The sequence below is a fragment of the Bombina bombina genome, chromosome 1 (assembly GCF_027579735.1).
Source record: "Bombina bombina isolate aBomBom1 chromosome 1, aBomBom1.pri, whole genome shotgun sequence".
In the NCBI taxonomy this organism is placed as follows: domain Eukaryota; kingdom Metazoa; phylum Chordata; class Amphibia; order Anura; family Bombinatoridae; genus Bombina; species Bombina bombina.
The window spans coordinates 1,495,454,017-1,495,471,179 of record NC_069499.1 but is presented as its reverse complement, the minus strand read 5'-3'; the positions used below and the strand labels follow the sequence as shown (position 1 = coordinate 1,495,471,179).

Below are 17,163 nucleotides of genomic sequence, written 5' to 3'. Positions count from 1 at the left end.
TCAGGAGCCGGTAGCTAGCTGCTGATTGGTGGCTGCACATGTATGCCTCTTTTCATTGGCTTAGCGATGTGTTAACCAAGCTACCAGTAGTGCATTGCTGCTCCTTCAATAAAGAATACCAAGAGAATGAAGCAAAATTGATAATAGAAGTAAATTGGAAAGTTGTTTAAAAATGTTATGCTGTCTGAATCATGAACAGAAAAAAATTGTGTTTAATGTCCCTTTAACTTCAGTCCTCTCCTCCCATTTGTTTATGTATTTATTTTTTGTCATGTCTCCTGGTTTTCTAGTCCCTGTACAGGCAACAACATGACTTGTGTCTGTAAAGTAATTTATTTTCGTCCGTTTCTTACACAGCTTCATTCTACAAATAACGTTTTAATTCTGCTTAGGTGATTCCTAAAGATTATAAGACCATGGCTGCTTTGGCTAAAGCGATTGAGAAGAACGTTCTCTTTGCTCATCTGGACGATAATGAAAGAAGGTAACTAAACAATCCTAGATAAAATTAGAGAATGTAATAGATTTTAACTTATCAGTAAACTTTTTAATTAATTTACAGACTTTTGATAGCTTTTGTGTACTTTTAGCTTTATTTTCTACCAAATATTTTATTGGACAAACTTAATATATTATGAAATAAATTATTGTTAATAATATTAATTTGTCAGTATTGGTGGTGGATACACCTCCAAGAAAACTGCCTACTCCAGTGGTTGGAGGGCATCATCTACTCACTAGTACTGATCTGGTTCTACTTAAAGGTACACTGAACCCAAATCTTTCTAATTTACTCCTTTTATCAATTTTTCTTCGTTCACTTGCTATCTTTGACAAAGAAGGCATCTAAGCTTCTTTTTTGGTTCAGACCTTTGGACAGCACTTTTTTTATTGGTGGATGAATTTATCCACCAATCTGCAAGAACAACCCAGGTTGTTCACCAAAAATGGGCCGCCATCTAAACTTACTTTCTTGCATTTCAAATATAGATACCAAGAGAATGAAGAAAATTTGATAATAGGAGTAAATTAGAAAGTTGCTTAAATTGTCATGCTCTATCTGAATAACAAAAGAAAAAATGTGGGTTCAGTGTCCCTTTAAAGAGACCGGAATCCCCCAAAATTTTCTTTCATAATTTGTCTAAAACGTACAATTTTAAATAACGTTCCAATTTTCTAAATTTCATTCTCTTGTTATCCTTTGCTGAAGGAACAGCATTTCACTACTAGAAGCTAGCTGAACACATCTAGTTAGCCAATCACAAGAGACACGTGTGTGTGTGCAGGCACCAATTAGCAGCTATCTCCTAGTAGTGTAGGATATGTACGTATTCTTGTTTTTTCAAGGGATACCAAGAGAGCAAAACATATTTGAAAATAGAAGTGAATTTTAAAGCATTAAAGGGTCAGTAAACACCTTGTAATTTACATTTTTCTGCAATCTTCCAGTAGATTAACGTATCAACAGAGTACGAATGGTATTAGAATATCTTGTTTGCTGCAGCTTAAACTCCACCCACCACTTTCTTTATCTGGACTTGAGTCCGGAGATGGCACTTTCATGGTATTATCAAAATCTCCATTGTTTGGCGTCATCAGAAAATATAAGACATTAAACTGAATTAGGTGGATATGTGGCAAGGTTGGGCTTGTGAAAATGCCATATGTTCTTTCAGTTTTCAGGAATGGAAAATCCATATTTTTTTACTTAAATTAGAGGAAAAGGGGTTAAAATAAATGATTAAAGGGACAGTCTAGGCCAAAATAAATTTTCATGATTCAGATAGAGCATGTAATTTTAAACAATTTTCCAATTTACTTTTATCACCAATTTTGCTTTGTTCTCTTGGTATTCTTAGTTGAAAGCTTAACCTAGGAGGTTCATATGCTAATTTCTTAGACCTTGAAGCCCACCTCTTTCAGATTGCATTTTAACAGTTTTTCACCACTAGAGGGTGTTAGTTCACGTATTTCATATAGATAACACTGTGCTCGTGCACGAGAAGTTATCTGGGAGCAGGCACTGATTGGCTAGACTGCAAATCTGTCAAAAGAACTGAAAAAAGGGGCAGTTTGCAGAGGCTTAGATACAAGATAATCACAGAGGTTAAAAGTATATTATTATAACTGTGTTAGTTATGCAAAACTGGGAAATGGGTAATAAAGGGATTATCTATCTTTTAAAACAATAAAAATTCTGGTGTAGACTATCCCTTTAAAGTATATTGTAAAGTTGTTTTACTTTGCATAATTAAGCATGTTAACCCCTTCCCTGTCGTTAGGACATTCTATGTCTTGCTAACTATGCTGGACTTTAGCTCCGTTAGGATGGCATTGAATATCCTAACCGTTTGGCTGTCCTGAAACCATAGCTGCTGCCTATATAGGATATTGGGCTGGGGGGGATGGCTGACTTCATAGGCCTCCCATAATTGAAATCACTTGATCATTTTGTTCTGATGTAGACAATTGAGTCCCACCAGGAAGGGGTTAAATTACAATCTCCAACTGTTTACTGTCCTAATAAATTGTAATCTTGAACTTCAGAAAATCTTTACTGGTTACCATCTTTTAGCAGTGAAAAGATTTATACTTTGCATCCAGTAATAGAAAAGAGAAAGAGAAGCAATATATAATAAATACATTGATTACTAGCTAAATGTGACAGTAGGTCATGATTTGGTTACTCAGTGGCATGGGGACTACAGTCCTGAGTCTGGGGCAGTAAAGCCCAGAGCATACATTTATGTGATGAACATTAAAAACAGAGTCTCTTTTATAGAGCGGTCACTGGGTTCCACCTAAAGGGTTAGAAAATCAAATTGCTCTTCAGTCAGGATATGCAATCACAGCTAGAGTTTCTGAATTTATAGCAGGATCTGCACTCATCTCTCTCTGCCTCAGAGCCAATTAAACAGTGTGTGTGTCTCAAGTGTATTGTGAGGTTATGTGTGTGTTGGTGTGTCTCAAGTATATTCTGAGGCTATATGTGTCTGGGTCTGTCTCAAGTGTATTGTGAGGTTATGTGTGTGTTGGTGTGTCTCAAGTATATTCTGAGGCTATATGTGTCTGGGTCTGTCTCAAGTGTATTGGTGTGTCTCAAGTATATTCTGAGGCTATATGTGTCTGGGTCTGTCTCAAGTGTATTGTGAGGTTATATGTGTGTTGGTGTGTCTCAAATTTATTGTGAGGTTGGGTGTGTCTCAAGTGTATTGTGAGGTTATGTATCTGGGCATGTGTATCTGATACTGTGATTTTTTTTTTTTTGTAATGTGTCTGAGTTTTTGAAGCTGCACTGTGTGTACAGATTGAACATGAGTTTAGGGAGTGGACATTTACCCACCTACAAAGAGTCGTTTTTGTTTTTTTTCTTCAAATCTTTTTATTGAAAGCCAAGATTGTACAAATTACAAATAAAAGCAGTAAGGTTAATGACCTTTTACAATTTTTTATAGACATTCAATACAAAATAAAACAAAACAATGCGGATCATTAACAAAGACCTACAGCAGCATGTATGATTGTAACATTAAAGAAAATAGAGCGTAAAGGACCATTTTCTACTAGATAGCATATTGAGTATTAAAAGCTGGCAATACCCCTGCTGATAATACTCTTTTCCCCTCTCTGTAAATTTTTTTTTTTTTCTCAGAGTATCAAATGCAACTAATACTGACTTGATGGCATACAACCATGTTTCTGATTTCTTAAGTAATGTGTTCCTTTTTTTTCACAGTGACATCTTTGATGCAATGTTTTCGGTCACATACATTGCAGGAGAGACTGTCATACAGCAAGGTAAGAAATTATTTTCATCTTTACAGAATTGGTTAAACTTGCGTCTATTTCTTTTACAAGATATGACGAGTCCACGGATTTCATTCTTGTGGGATATCGCCTCCTGGTTAGCAGGAAGTGGCAAAGAGCTCCACAGCAGAGCTGTATATATAGCCCTTCCCTTCAGTCATTCTCTTTGCCTGTGTTAGTGATAGAAAGAGGTAAAGTGAGGTGTTAGTTTAGATTCTTCAATCAAGTTTTTTTTATTTTAAATGGTACTTGTGTGTACTATTTTTATTCTGGGCAGCTTCTGAGGACCAATTGTGGGGAACTGGTGGAGTTTTACTATCACTATGCCTCCCCTATTTTTGTTGCCTGGAGATGGACTTAGTGATTTTGCCTAAGGCCTTTTTTCTTTTCCACAGGACCTCTGGAGGAGATAGTGGGTCTCTGGATACTGTGAGTGATGATATGCTGTTACTCAGCATGGAGGTAGGTGCAGTTTTATTTCAGGGGCTTGCAGCAGAACTCTGAACTAACTGTGCTGTTTTACAGTAGAAAGCCTTACAGGCGTTATTTTTCCCCAGACAGTCAGGTTTTAGCCTAGAGCACTGGGACATCTATTTTATACTTTAAGATGGCGGGTTGCCTTTATTTCATAATGGGGCAGACTTTATTTATTGTGGCTGACGCTGGGGATGTGTTAAAATCACTTTAGGGCAGATTTTGTATAGGACGTTTCTTAGACCGGTGAGTTCCGTTTTTTGGTGACGCCCAGATGGGTGGGACTGCATTTGCACGCTTTCTGAAGCGCTATTGCGTAGCAGTTTAGGCCGGTTGCAGTTATTCTGGTCCGGTGCAGCTTCTAACTACGTACAAGAGCGCTGCAAGTATCAGGGGGTCATGCAGTCCGGTTCTCATCCGGAGCCAGGTAGGAGCCGCAGCGGAGCTGTGGCAGGGTGACTGAAGTGTTAACTCCTTTTTTCTCTATGTGAAGTTTAAAAAAAAGCTTCTGTAAGATTCCCCATATTGTTTATCTTCATTTTTTTGGTTAAAGCAAAGTAAACGTTTTACTGTTAAAGGAACATTTTATGATTACTGTTATTTAAATTATCAAATTCATTTGGGATCTAACATACATTTTATTAAAGACACAGTACACATTTACATCATTAAAACTTTTTGCTATTTAAACGAACAGTAAGCTATTGTTTAATAGAAGAGATCTGACTAAGATTGTAACTTACATCTGTTATAATGGAAGACATGGAACAGAGTACATGTCTCATGTGTTTAGATGCCATTGTGGAACCACCTGTCACACTATGTGACAATTGTGTGGAGAGAGCATTACAAGGTAAAGAGAAATTATTTTTTTAAAGATGATTCTCTATCTAATGAGATTCAGGATTTGCCGCAATCTTCTCCCCAAGCGTCACAGCCTTTAACACCCGCACAAGCTGCGCCATCTGCATCTGCTTCTTTCACTTTGCAGGATATGGCTGCAGTTATGTCATCTACCCTTACAGAGGTTTTGTCTAAGTTACCAGGGTTACATGGCAAACGTAGCAGCTTCTCATGCTTTGATGGCTATCTCTGATGTACCCTCCCAGTCCTCTGAATTGGAGGGTAAGGGGATTTTATCTGAGGGGGAGCTGTCTGACTCAGGTTGTGCTTTGCCCCAAACAGATTCGGACGTCATGTCCTTTTAGATTTAAATTGGAACACCTCCACCTGTTACTTCGGGAGGTTTTAGTGACTCTGGATGATTGTGACTCTATTGTGGTCCCTCAAGAAAAATTGTGTAAGATGGACAGATATCTGGAAGTCCCTACTTACTCAGATACCTTTCCGGTTCCTAAGAGAATTTCAGAGATTGTCACTAATGAATGGGAAAGACCGGGTATCCCGTTCTCCCCTTCCTCTATGTTCAAGAAGATGTACCCTATAGTTGACACCGTGCGGGATTCTTGGCAAACAGTCCCTAAGGTGGAGGGTGCTATTTCTACTCTAGCTAAGCGTACAACTATTCCTATTGAGGACAGTTGTGCTTTCAAAGACCCTATGGATAAAAAAATTTGAGGGTCTGCTAAAAAAAGCTATTTGTTCATCAAGGTTTCCTCTTACAATGACGGCCTGTATTGTACCAGTTACAACTGAGGCTGCCTTTTGGTTTGATGCTTTGGAAGAATCTCTGAAGACTGAGACTTCCTTAGAGGAAATAATGGATAGGATTAAGGCCCTAAAATTGGCTAATTCCTTTGTCACTGACACTGCTTTTCAGATCGCTAAGTTAGCGGCTAAGATTGCAGGTTTTGCCATTCTAGCGCGCAGAGCCTTGTGGTTAAAGTCTTGGTCTGCGGATGTGTCCTCTAAATCCAAGCTTTTGTCTATTCCTTTCAAGGGGAAGACCCTATTTGGTCCTGACTTGAAAGAGATTATTTCTGACATTACGGGAGGTAAGGGCTATCTCTTACCTCAGGATAAGACATCTAAGCAGAAAGGTAGACAGTCATTTTCGTTCCTTTCAAAATTTTAAGGGAGTCCCCTCCTCCTCTTCCGCTAAACAGGAAGGGAACTTTGCACAAGCTAAGTCCGTCTGGAGACCCAAGAAGCCCGCTGCTGCTCCCAAGACAGCATGAAGGGGCGGCCCCCGATCCGGGACCGGATCTAGTAGGGGGCAGACTTTCTCTCTTTGTCCAGGCTTGGATAAGAGATGTTCAGGATGCTTGGACACTGGAAATCGTGTCTCAAGGGTATCAACTGGAGTTCAAAAATTCCTTCTCAAGGGGAAGGTTCCTTCTTTCACGATTGTCTGTAGACCCGATAAAAAGAGAGGCGTTCTTAAGTTGTGTAAGAGACCTCTCCACTATGGGAGTGATTTGTCCCATTCCAATTCTGGAACAGGGGCAGGGGTTTTACTCAAATCTTTTTGTGGTTCCCAAAAGAGGGAACGTTCCGACCCATTTTAGACCTCAAGTCTAAACCAGTTTCTCAAGAGTACCATCCTTAAAGATGGAGACTATTCGGACAATTCTTCCATTGATCCAGGAGGGTCAATATGACTACCGTGGACTTAAAGGGATGCGTACCTTCACATTCCTATCCACAAGGATCATCACCAGTTCCTAAGATTTGCCTTTCTAGACAAACATTTTCAGTTCGTGGCTCTACCCTACGAGCTGGCCACGACACCCAGGATCTTCACGAAGGTTCTAGGGTCTCTGCTGGCGGTTCTCAGACCGCGCGGCATTGCAGTGGCGCCTTATCTGGACGATATTCTAATCCAGGCGTCGTCTTACCAACTGACAAAGTCGCATACCGATATGGTTCTATCATATAGACTCACGGGTGGAAGGTGAATGTAGAAAAGAGTTCACTAATTCCACAGACAAGGGTTCCTTTCCTGGGACTTTCTGAGCAGACAGTAGTTTCATCCAGGGGAATAGGAACTTCATCCGTAGGTCTTTGCCGCTCTGATTCTCAGGTGGGGCAGACCGGAATTGGATCTGATGGCGTCTCGTCAGAATGCCAAGCTCCCAAGATACGGATCCAGATCAAGGGATCCTCAGGCCGAACTGATGCCTTGGCAGTGCCTTGGTTGTTCAACCTAGCTTATGTGTTTCCACCGTTTTCTCTCCTTCCCCGGGTAATTGCTCGGATCAAACAGGAGAGGGTTTCAGTAATTCTAATCGCTCCTGCATGGCCACCTAGGACTTGGTATGCGGATCTGGTGGACATGTCCTCTCTGCCGCCGTGGAAGCTTCCATTGAGGCAGGACCTTCTCATTCAGGGACCCTTCCATCACCTGAATCTGGGTTCTCTGCAGCTAACTGCTTGGAGATTTAACGCTTGATTTTATCCAAGCGAGGGTTCTCTGATTCGGTCATTGATACTTTGATTCAGGCATGGAAGCCTGTTACTAGAAAGATTTACCATAAGATATGGCGTAAATATCTTTATTGGTGCGAATCCAAGGGCTACTCATGGAGTAGGGTTAGGATTCCCAGGATTTTGGCTTTTCTCCAAGAAGGATTGGAGAAAGGGTTGTCAGCAAGTTCCTTAAAGGGACAGATTTCTGCTTTGTCTATTCTGTTACACAGACGTCTGTCAGATGTTCCAGACGTTCAATCCTTTTGTCAGGCTTTAACTAGAATCAGGCCTGTTTTCTCCAACATTGGTGTGTCCGGTCCACGGCTTCATCCTTACTTGTGGGATATTCTCTTCCCCCTACAGGAAATGGCAAAGAGAGCACACAGCAAGAGCTGTCCATATAGCTCCCCCTCTGGCTCCGCCCCCCAGTCATTCTCTTTGCCGCTCTGAACAAGTAGCATCTCCACGGGGATGGTAAAGAGTATGTGGTGTTAGTTGTAGTTTTTTATTCTTCTATCAAGAGTTTGTTATTTTAAAATAGTGCCGGTTTGTACTATTTACTCTACAACAGAAAATGAAGAAGATTTCTGTTAAAGAGGAGTATGATTTTAGCACTAGTAACTAAAATCCATTACTGTTCCCACGCAGGGCTGTTGAAACCAGAGAACTTCAGTTGGGGGGGAACAGTTTGCAGGCTTATCTGCTTCAGGTATGATCAGTCATATTTCTAACAAGACATGTTAATGCTAGAAGACTGTCAGTTTTTCCCTTAAGGGATAAGTAAGCCATTTTCTTAGACTCATAACAGATTAAGGCTTATAAATGGGCTCTATACTGGTTGACACTATTGTGGGCTAAATCGATTGGTTTATATCATATTTATATGGCATTTAGAATGTGTTTGTGTAATTAAAAACACTTTGGGAACGTTTTATTTGCCTGGCAGTTCGTTAGACTACTATTCCAGTCAGGAAGGCCCCTTCACTCAGAGGAAGGAGGCCCCATTTTCGCACCTCAATTGCGCAGTTTTCTTCCAAGGCAGTGCATGCAGCTTCATGTGAGGGGTCCTGTGGCTCAAAAAACGGACTCAGGAAGGTTTACTTCAGTGGTAAATAACTCTCGGGGAAGGTAAAAAGCCGCAGCAAGGCTGTGGCAGTGATTGTAGTGTGTTAAGATTGTTAATTTGAACAAATAGCTCCGGTTTGCTCATTTTAAGGGTTAAAGTCTTGAAACTTGGTGTGCAATACTTTCAAGGCATTAGGACACTGGGATGCAAATTTTGTAAAAATCGGATATTGCCTTCATAGTTTTTCAAACTTGCAGAAATAAAGGGTGCCTTTTTATTATTTAAAGGGACAGTAACGGTTTTGTTTAAAAACGTTTTTATTGCATTTTTAGCCTGCCAAATTCTGTCTAACATGTCTGTACCTTCAGATAGCATATGTTCTGTGTGTATAGAGGCCAAGGTGGTTCCCCCTTTAACTATTTGTGCAAAATGTGCCAGGGCGTCCAAACAAAGTCAGGACAGTGATGTCACATTTAATAGAATTGCCCAAGATGAAGATAGTGGGGATAGTTCCTCATCCTCTCCTGTGTCAACACCAGTTTTGCCCGCGCAGGCGATACCTAGTACATCTAGCGCGCCAATGCTTGTTACTATGCAGCAATTAACTGCAGTAATGGATAATTCTATAGCAAATTTTTTATCCAAGCTGCCATCGTTTCCTAGAAAGCGTAATTGCTCAGTTTTAAACACAGAGGATGAGCAAGTTGGCGCTAACGATAACTTATCTGTTGTACCCTCACATCAATTTGAATTGGCAGTGAGGGAGGGTCTGTCTGAAGGGGAAGTTTCTGATTCAGGAAAAGTTTCTCAGCAGGCAGAACCTGATATCGTGGTATTTAAGTTAGAACATCTCCGCGCCCTGCTTAAGGAGGTGCTAACTACGCTCGATGATTGTGATTCTTTGGTAATTCCAGAGAAGCTGTGCAAAATGGACACATTCTTAGAGGTCCCAGTGCACGCTGATGCCTTTCCGATACCCAAGAGGGTGGCGGACATGGTGACTAAGGAGTGGGAAAGGCCAGGTATACCTTTTTGTTCCACCTCCTATATTCAAGAAAATGTTCCCCATTGTCGACCCCAGAAGGGACGCATGGCAAACGGTTCCTAAGGTTGAGGGGGCAGTTTCAACACTAGCCAAGCGCACAACTATTCCTATTGAGGACAGTTGCGCTTTCAAAGATCCTATGGATAAAAAATTGGAAGGATTGCTAAAAAAGATATTTGTCCAGCAAGGTTTCCTTCTTCAACCAATTTCGTGCATTATTCCTGTCACCACGGCAGCGTCTTTTTGGTTCGAGGAACTAGAAAATTTGCTCCAAAAGGAGACTCCATATGATGAAGTCATGGACAGAATTCACGCACTGAAGTTGGCTAATTCCTTTATCTTTGATGCCGCTTTCCAATTGGCTAAGTTAGCAGCGAAAAATTCAGGTTTTACTATAGTGGCGCACAGAGCGCTTTGGCTAAAATCTTGGTCGGCGGATGTGTCGTCCAAAACTAAATTGCTTAATATTCCTTTCAAGGGTAAGACCCTTTTTGGGCCGGAATTGAAAGAGATTATTTCTGATATTACTGGTGGTAAGGGCCATGCCCTCCCACAGGATAAGCCTTTCAAGGCTAAGAACAAACCTAATTTACGTTCCTTTCGCAATTTCAGGAACGGACCAAATCCTAACTCTGCAGCCTCTAGACAAGAAGGCAACGCTTCCCAGCCTAAACCAGCATGGAAACCATTGCAAGGCTGGAACAAGGGTAAACGGGCCAAGAAGCCTGCTGCTGCTACCAAGACAGCATGAAGGGGTAGCCCCCGATCCGGGACCGGATCTAGTAGGGGGCAGACTTTCTCTCTTCGCTCAGGCTTGGGCAAGAGATGTTCCGGATCCCTGGGCACTAGAAATAGTCTCTCAGGGGTATCTTCTAGAGTTCAAGGAACTTCCTCCAAGGGGAAGGTTCCACATGTCTCGCTTATCTTCAGACCAGATAAAGAGACAGGCATTCTTACATTGCGTAGGAGACCTATTAAAGATGGGAGTGATACACCCAGTTCCAACAGCGGAACAAGGCCTGGGTTTTTACTCAAACCTGTTCGTAGTTCCCAAAAAAGAGGGAACCTTCAGACCAATTCTGGATTTAAAAATTCTAAACAAATTCCTCAGAGTTTCATCTTTCAAAATGGAAACCATTCGGACGATTTTACCAACAATCCAGGAGGATCAATATATGACTACCATGGACTTAAAGGATTCGTACCTGCATATTCCTATCGACAAAGATCATCATCAGTTCCTGAGGTTCGCCTTTCTGGACAAACATTATCAGTTCGTGGCTCTTCCATTCGGTTTAGCCACTGCTCCCAGAATTTTCACAAAGGTGCTAGGGTCCCTTCTAGCGGTGCTAAGGCCGAGGGGCATTGCTGTAGCACCTTACCTAGACGACATTCTAATCCAAGCGTCGTCTCTTTCCAAAGCAAGGGCTCATACAGACATTTTATTAGCCTTTCTCAGATCTCACGGGTGGAAGGTGAACATAGAAAAGAGTTCCCTGTCCCCGTCCACAAGGGTTCCTTTTCTGGGAACAATAATAGATTTTGTAAAAATGAAAATATTTCTGACAGAGGTCAGAAAGTTAAAGCTTCTAAACGCTTGTCAAGTTCTTCAATCTATTCCTCAGCCTTCCATAGCTCAGTGCATGGAGGTAATAGGGTTAATGGTTGCAGCAATGGACGTGGTTCCTTTTGCTCGAATTCATCTAAGACCATTGCAACCGTGCATGCTCAAACAGTGGAATGGGGATTATGCAGACTTGTCTCCCCAGATTCAAGTAGACCAGGTAACCAGAGACTCACTCCGCTGGTGGTTGACTCAGGATCACCTGTCTCGGGGAATGAGTTTCCGCAGACCAGAGTGGGTCATCGTCTCGACCGACGCCAGTCTCTTAGGCTGGGGCGCGGTCTGGGACTCCCTGAAAGCTCAGGGTCTATGGTCTCGGGAAGAGTCTCTTCTCCCGATAAACATTTTGGAACTAAGAGAGATATTCAATGCGCTCCTGGCTTGGCCTCAACTAGCGGAAGCCGGATTCATAAGATTTCAGTCGGACAACATGACGACTGTAGCGTACATCAATCATCAGGGGGGAACAAAGAGTTCCTTGGCGATGAGAGAGGTATCCAAGATCATCAAATGGGTGGAGGATCACTCTTGCCATCTATCTGCAATTCACATCCCTGGAGTAGACAACTGGGAGGCGGATTATTTGAGTCGTCAGACTTTCCATCCGGGGGAGTGGGAACTCCACCTGGAGGTCTTTGCCCAGTTAACTCAACTATGGGGCACTCCAGATATGGATCTGATGGCGTCTCGTCAGAACTACAAGGTTCCTCGATACGGGTCCAGATCCAGGGATCCCAAGGCGATACTAGTGGATGCATTGGTGGCGCCTTGGTCGTTCAATCTAGCTTATGTGTTTCCACCGTTCCCTCTCCTTCCCAGGCTTGTAGCCAGGATCAAACAGGAGAAGGCCTCGGTGATTCTGATAGCTCCTGCGTGGCCATGCAGGACTTGGTATGCAGACCTGGTGAATATGTCATCGGCTCCACCATGGAAGCTACCTTTGAGACAGGATCTTCTAGTACAAGGTCCATTCGAACATCCAAATCTAGTCTCTCTGCAACTGACTGCTTGGAAATTGAACGCTTGATTCTATCTAAGCGTGGGTTTTCAGATTCGGTTATAGATCTGGTTATCTGATTCAGGCCAGGAAGCTTGTGACTAGGAAAATTTACCATAAGATATGGAAAAAATATATCTGTTGGTGCGACTCCAAGGGATACTCTTGGAGTAAAATTAAAATTCTGAGGATACTTTCCTTTCTCCAAGAGGGTTTGGATAAAGGTTTGTCAGCTAGTTCTCTAAAAGGACAGATATCTGCTCTGTCTGTTTTGTTGCACAAATGTCTGGCAGCAGTGCCAGATATACAGGTGTTTGTACAGGCTTTAGTCAGAATCAAGCCTGTCTACAGACCTTTGACTCCTCCATGGAGTCTAAATTTAGTTCTTTCAGTTCTTCAAGGGGTTCCGTTAGTAACTTAATATCTATGGAATGCAAAGGTTCAATCTTGGAAAGTTCTGTTTTTAGTTGCTATTTCTTCTGCTAGAAGAGTTTCTGAATTATCTGCTTTACAGTTTACTCCTCCCTATCTGGTATTTCATGCAGATAAGGTAGTTTTACGTACCAAACCTGGTTTTCTTCCAAAAGTAGTTTCCAACAGGAATATTAACCAGGAAAAAGTTGTTCCTTCTCTGTGTCCGAATCCAGTTTCGAAGAAGGAACGTTTGTTACACAACCTAGATGTGGTCCCTGCTTTGAAATTCTATTTAGAAGCAACAAAGGATTTCAGACAAACTTCATCCTTGTTTGTTGTGTATTCTGGTATGAGGAGAGGGCAGAAAGCTACTGCTACCTCTCTTTCTTTTTGGCTGAAAAGCATCATCCGATTGGCTTATGAGACTGCCGGACGGCAGCCTCCTGAACGAATTACAGCTCATTCTACTAGAGCTGTGGCTTCCACATGGGCCTTCAAGAACGAGGCTTCTGTTGATCAGATCTGTAAGGCAGCAACTTGGTCTTCTCTGCATACTTTTGCCAAATTTTACAAATTCGATACTTATGCTTCTTCGGAGGCTGTTTTTGGGAGAAAGGTTTTGCAAGCCGTGGTGCCTTCTGTTTAGGTAACCTGATTTGCTACCTCCCTTCATCCGTGTCCTAAAGCTTTGGTATTGGTTCCCACATGTAAGGATGAAGCCGTGGACCGGACACACCAATGTTGGAGAAAACAGATTTTATGTTTACCTGATAAATTTCTTTCTCCAACGGTGTGTCCGGTCCACAGCCTGCCCTGGTTTTTAATCAGGTTTGAAAAATTTCTTTCTTTATACACTACAGTCACCACGGCACCCTATAGTTTCTCCTTTTTCTCCTAACCGTCGGTCGAATGACTGGGGGGCGGAGCCAGAGGGGGAGCTATATGGACAGCTCTTGCTGTGTGCTCTCTTTGCCATTTCCTGTAGGGGAAGAGAATATCCCACAAGTAAGGATGAAGCCGTGGACCGGACACACCGTTGGAGAAAGAAATTTATCAGGTAAACATAAATTCTGTTTCTCCAACATAGGTGTGTCCGGTCCACGGCGTCATCCTTACTTGTGGGATATTCTCTTCCCCAACAGGAAATGGCAAAGAGCCCAGCAAAGCTGGTCACATGATCCCTCCTAGGCTCCGCCTACCCCAGTCATTCTCTTTGCCGTTGTACAGGCAACATCTCCACGGAGATGGCTTAGAGTTTTTTAGTGTTTAACTGTAGTTTTTCATTATTCAATCAAGAGTTTGTTATTTTCAAATAGTGCTGGTACGTACTATTTACTCAGAAACAGAAAAGAGATGAAGAATTCTGTTTGTATGAGGAAAATGATTTTAGCAACCGTAACTAAAATCCATGGCTGTTCCACACAGGACTGTTGAGAGCAATTAACTTCAGTTGGGGGAACAGTTTGCAGTCCCTTGCTGCTTGAGGTATGACACATTCTAACAAGACGATGTAATGCTGGAAGCTGTCATTTTCCCTATGGGATCCGGTAAGCCATGTTTATTACGATTGTAAATAAGGGCTTCACGAGGGCTTATTTAAACTGTAGACTTTTTCTGGGCTAAATCGATTGATTATTAACACATATTTAGCCTTGAGGAATCATTTTATCTGGGTATTTTGATATAATAATATCGGCAGGCACTGTTTTAGACACCTTATTCTTTAGGGGCTTTCCCAAAGCATAGGCAGAGTCTCATTTTCGCGCCGGTGTTGCGCACTTGTTTTTGAGAGGCATGGCATGCAGTCGCATGTGAGAGGAGCTCTGATACTTATAAAAGACTTCTGAAGGCGTCATTTGGTATCGTATTCCCCTTTGGGTTTGGTTGGGTCTCAGCAAAGCAGATACCAGGGACTGTAAAGGGGTTTAAAGCTTAAAACGGCTCCGGTTCCGTTATTTTAAGGGTTAAAGCTTCCAAAATTGGTGTGCAATATTTTCAAGGCTTTAAGACGCTGTGGTGAAAATTTGGTGAATTTTGAACAATTCCTTCATGTTTTTTCGCAATTGCAGTAATAAAGTGTGTTCAGTTTAAAATTTAAAGTGACAGTAACGGTTTTATTTTAAAACGTTTTTTTGTACTTTCTGATCAAGTTTATGCCTGTTTAACATGTCTGAACTACCAGATAGACTGTGTTCTGAATGTGGGGAAGCCAGAATTCCTATTCATTTAAATAAATGTGATTTATGTGATAATGACAATGATGCCCAAGATGATTCCTCAAGTGAGGGGAGTAAGCATGGTACTGCATCATTCCCTCCTTCGTCTACACGAGTCTTGCCCACTCAGGAGGCCCCTAGTACATCTAGCGCGCCAATACTCCTTACTATGCAACAATTAACGGCTGTAATGGATAATTCTGTCAAAAACATTTTAGCCAAAATGAACCCTTGTCAGCGTAAGCGTGGCTGCTCTGTTTTAGTTACTGAAGAGCATGACGACGCTGATATTAATATCTCTGAAGGGCCCCTAACCCAATCTGAGGGGGCCAGGGAGGTTTTGTCTGAGGGAGAAATTACTGATTTAGGGAACATTTCTCAGCAGGCTGAATCTGATGTGATTACATTTAAATTTAAATTGGAACATCTCCGCATTTTGCTTAAGGAGGTATTATCCACTCTGGATGATTGTGAAAATTTAGTCATCCCAGAGAAACTATGTAAAATGGACAAGTTCCTAGAGGTGCCGGGGCTCCCAGAAGCTTTTCCTATACCCAAGCGGGTGGCGGACATTGTTAATAAAGAATGGGAAAGGCCCGGTATTCCTTTCGTCCCTCCCCCCATATTTAAAAAATTGTTTCCTATGGTCGACCCCAGAAAGGACTTATGGCAGTCAGTCCCCAAGGTCGAGGGGCGGTTTCTACTTTAAACAAACGCACCACTATTCCCATAGAGGATAGTTGTGCTTTCAAAGATCCTATGGATAAAAAATTAGAAGGTTTGCTTAAAAAGATGTTTGTTCAGCAGGGTTACCTTCTACAACCCATTTCATGCATTGTCCCTGTCACTACTGCCGCATATTTCTGGTTTGATGAACTGCTTAAGGTGCTCGATAGTGACTCTCCTCCTTATGAGGAGATTATGGACAGAATCAATGCTCTCAAATTGGCTAATTCTTTCACTCTAGACGCCTCTTTGCAATTGGCTAAGTTAGCGGCTAAGAACTCTGGGTTTGCTATTGTGGCGCGCAGAGCGCTTTGGTTGAAATCTTGGTCGGCTGATGCGTCTTCCAAGAACAAGCTACTAAACATTCCTTTCAAGGGGAAAACGTTGTTTGGTCCTGACTTGAAGGAGATTATCTCTGATATCACTGGGGGGTAAGGGCCACGCCCTTCCTCAGGATCGGCCTTTCAAGGCAAAAAATAGACCTAATTTTCGTCCCTTTCGTAAAAACGGACCAGCCCAAGGTGCTACGTCCTCTAAGCAAGAGGGTAATACTTCTCAGGCCAAGCCAGCTTGGAGACCAATGCAAGGCTGGAACAAGGGAAAGCAGGCCAAGAAACCTGCCACTGCTACCAAGACAGCATGAAATATTGGCCCCCGATCCGGGACCGGATCTGGTGGGGGGGCAGACTCTCTCTCTTCGCTCAGGCTTGGGCAAGAGATGTTCTGGATCCTTGGGCGCTAGAAATAGTCTCCCAGGGTTATCTTCTGGAATTCAAGGGACTTCCCCCAAGGGGGAGGTTCCACAGGTCGCAGTTGTCTTCAGACCACATAAAAAGACAGGCGTTCTTGCATTGTGTAGAAGACCTGTTAAAAATGGGAGTGATTCATCCTGTTCCATTAAGAGAACAAGGGATGGGGTTCTACTCCAATCTGTTCATAGTTCCCAAAAAAGAGGGAACGTTCAGACCAATCCTAGATCTCAAGATCTTAAACAAATTTCTCAAGGTCCCATCGTTCAAGATGGAAACCATTCGAACTATCCTCCCTTCCATCCAGGAAGGTCAATTCATGACCACGGTGGATTTAAAGGATGCGTATCTACATATTCCTATCCACAAGGAACATCATCGGTTCCTAAGGTTTGCATTCCTGGACAAACATTACCAGTTCGTGGCGCTTCCTTTCGGATTAGCCACTGCTCCAAGGATTTTCACAAAGGTACTAGGGTCCCTTCTAGCGGTGCTAAGACCAAGGGGCATTGCAGTAGTACCTTACCTGGACGACATTCTGATTCAAGCGTCGTCCCTTCCTCAAGCAAAGGCTCACACGGACATTGTCCTGGCCTTTCTCAGATCTCACGGCTGGAAAGTGAACGTGGAAAAGAGTTCTCTATCCCCGTCAACAAGGGTTCCCTTCTTGGGAACA

The 17,163-nt window shown here is 42.4% G+C and overlaps 1 protein-coding gene across 1 annotated transcript in view; it reads left to right on the top strand.

The window, feature by feature from the left end:
* The window catches only part of PRKAR1A (protein kinase cAMP-dependent type I regulatory subunit alpha), a 105,831-nt gene that overhangs the window by 22,928 nt on the left and 65,740 nt on the right, over window positions 1–17,163 (top strand). Inside the window, exons 4-5 of the mRNA XM_053707650.1 lie at window positions 393–484; window positions 3,737–3,798. Of these exons, the coding sequence (XP_053563625.1) occupies window positions 393–484; window positions 3,737–3,798 (154 nt within the window). The remainder of the gene's footprint in view (window positions 1–392; window positions 485–3,736; window positions 3,799–17,163) is intronic.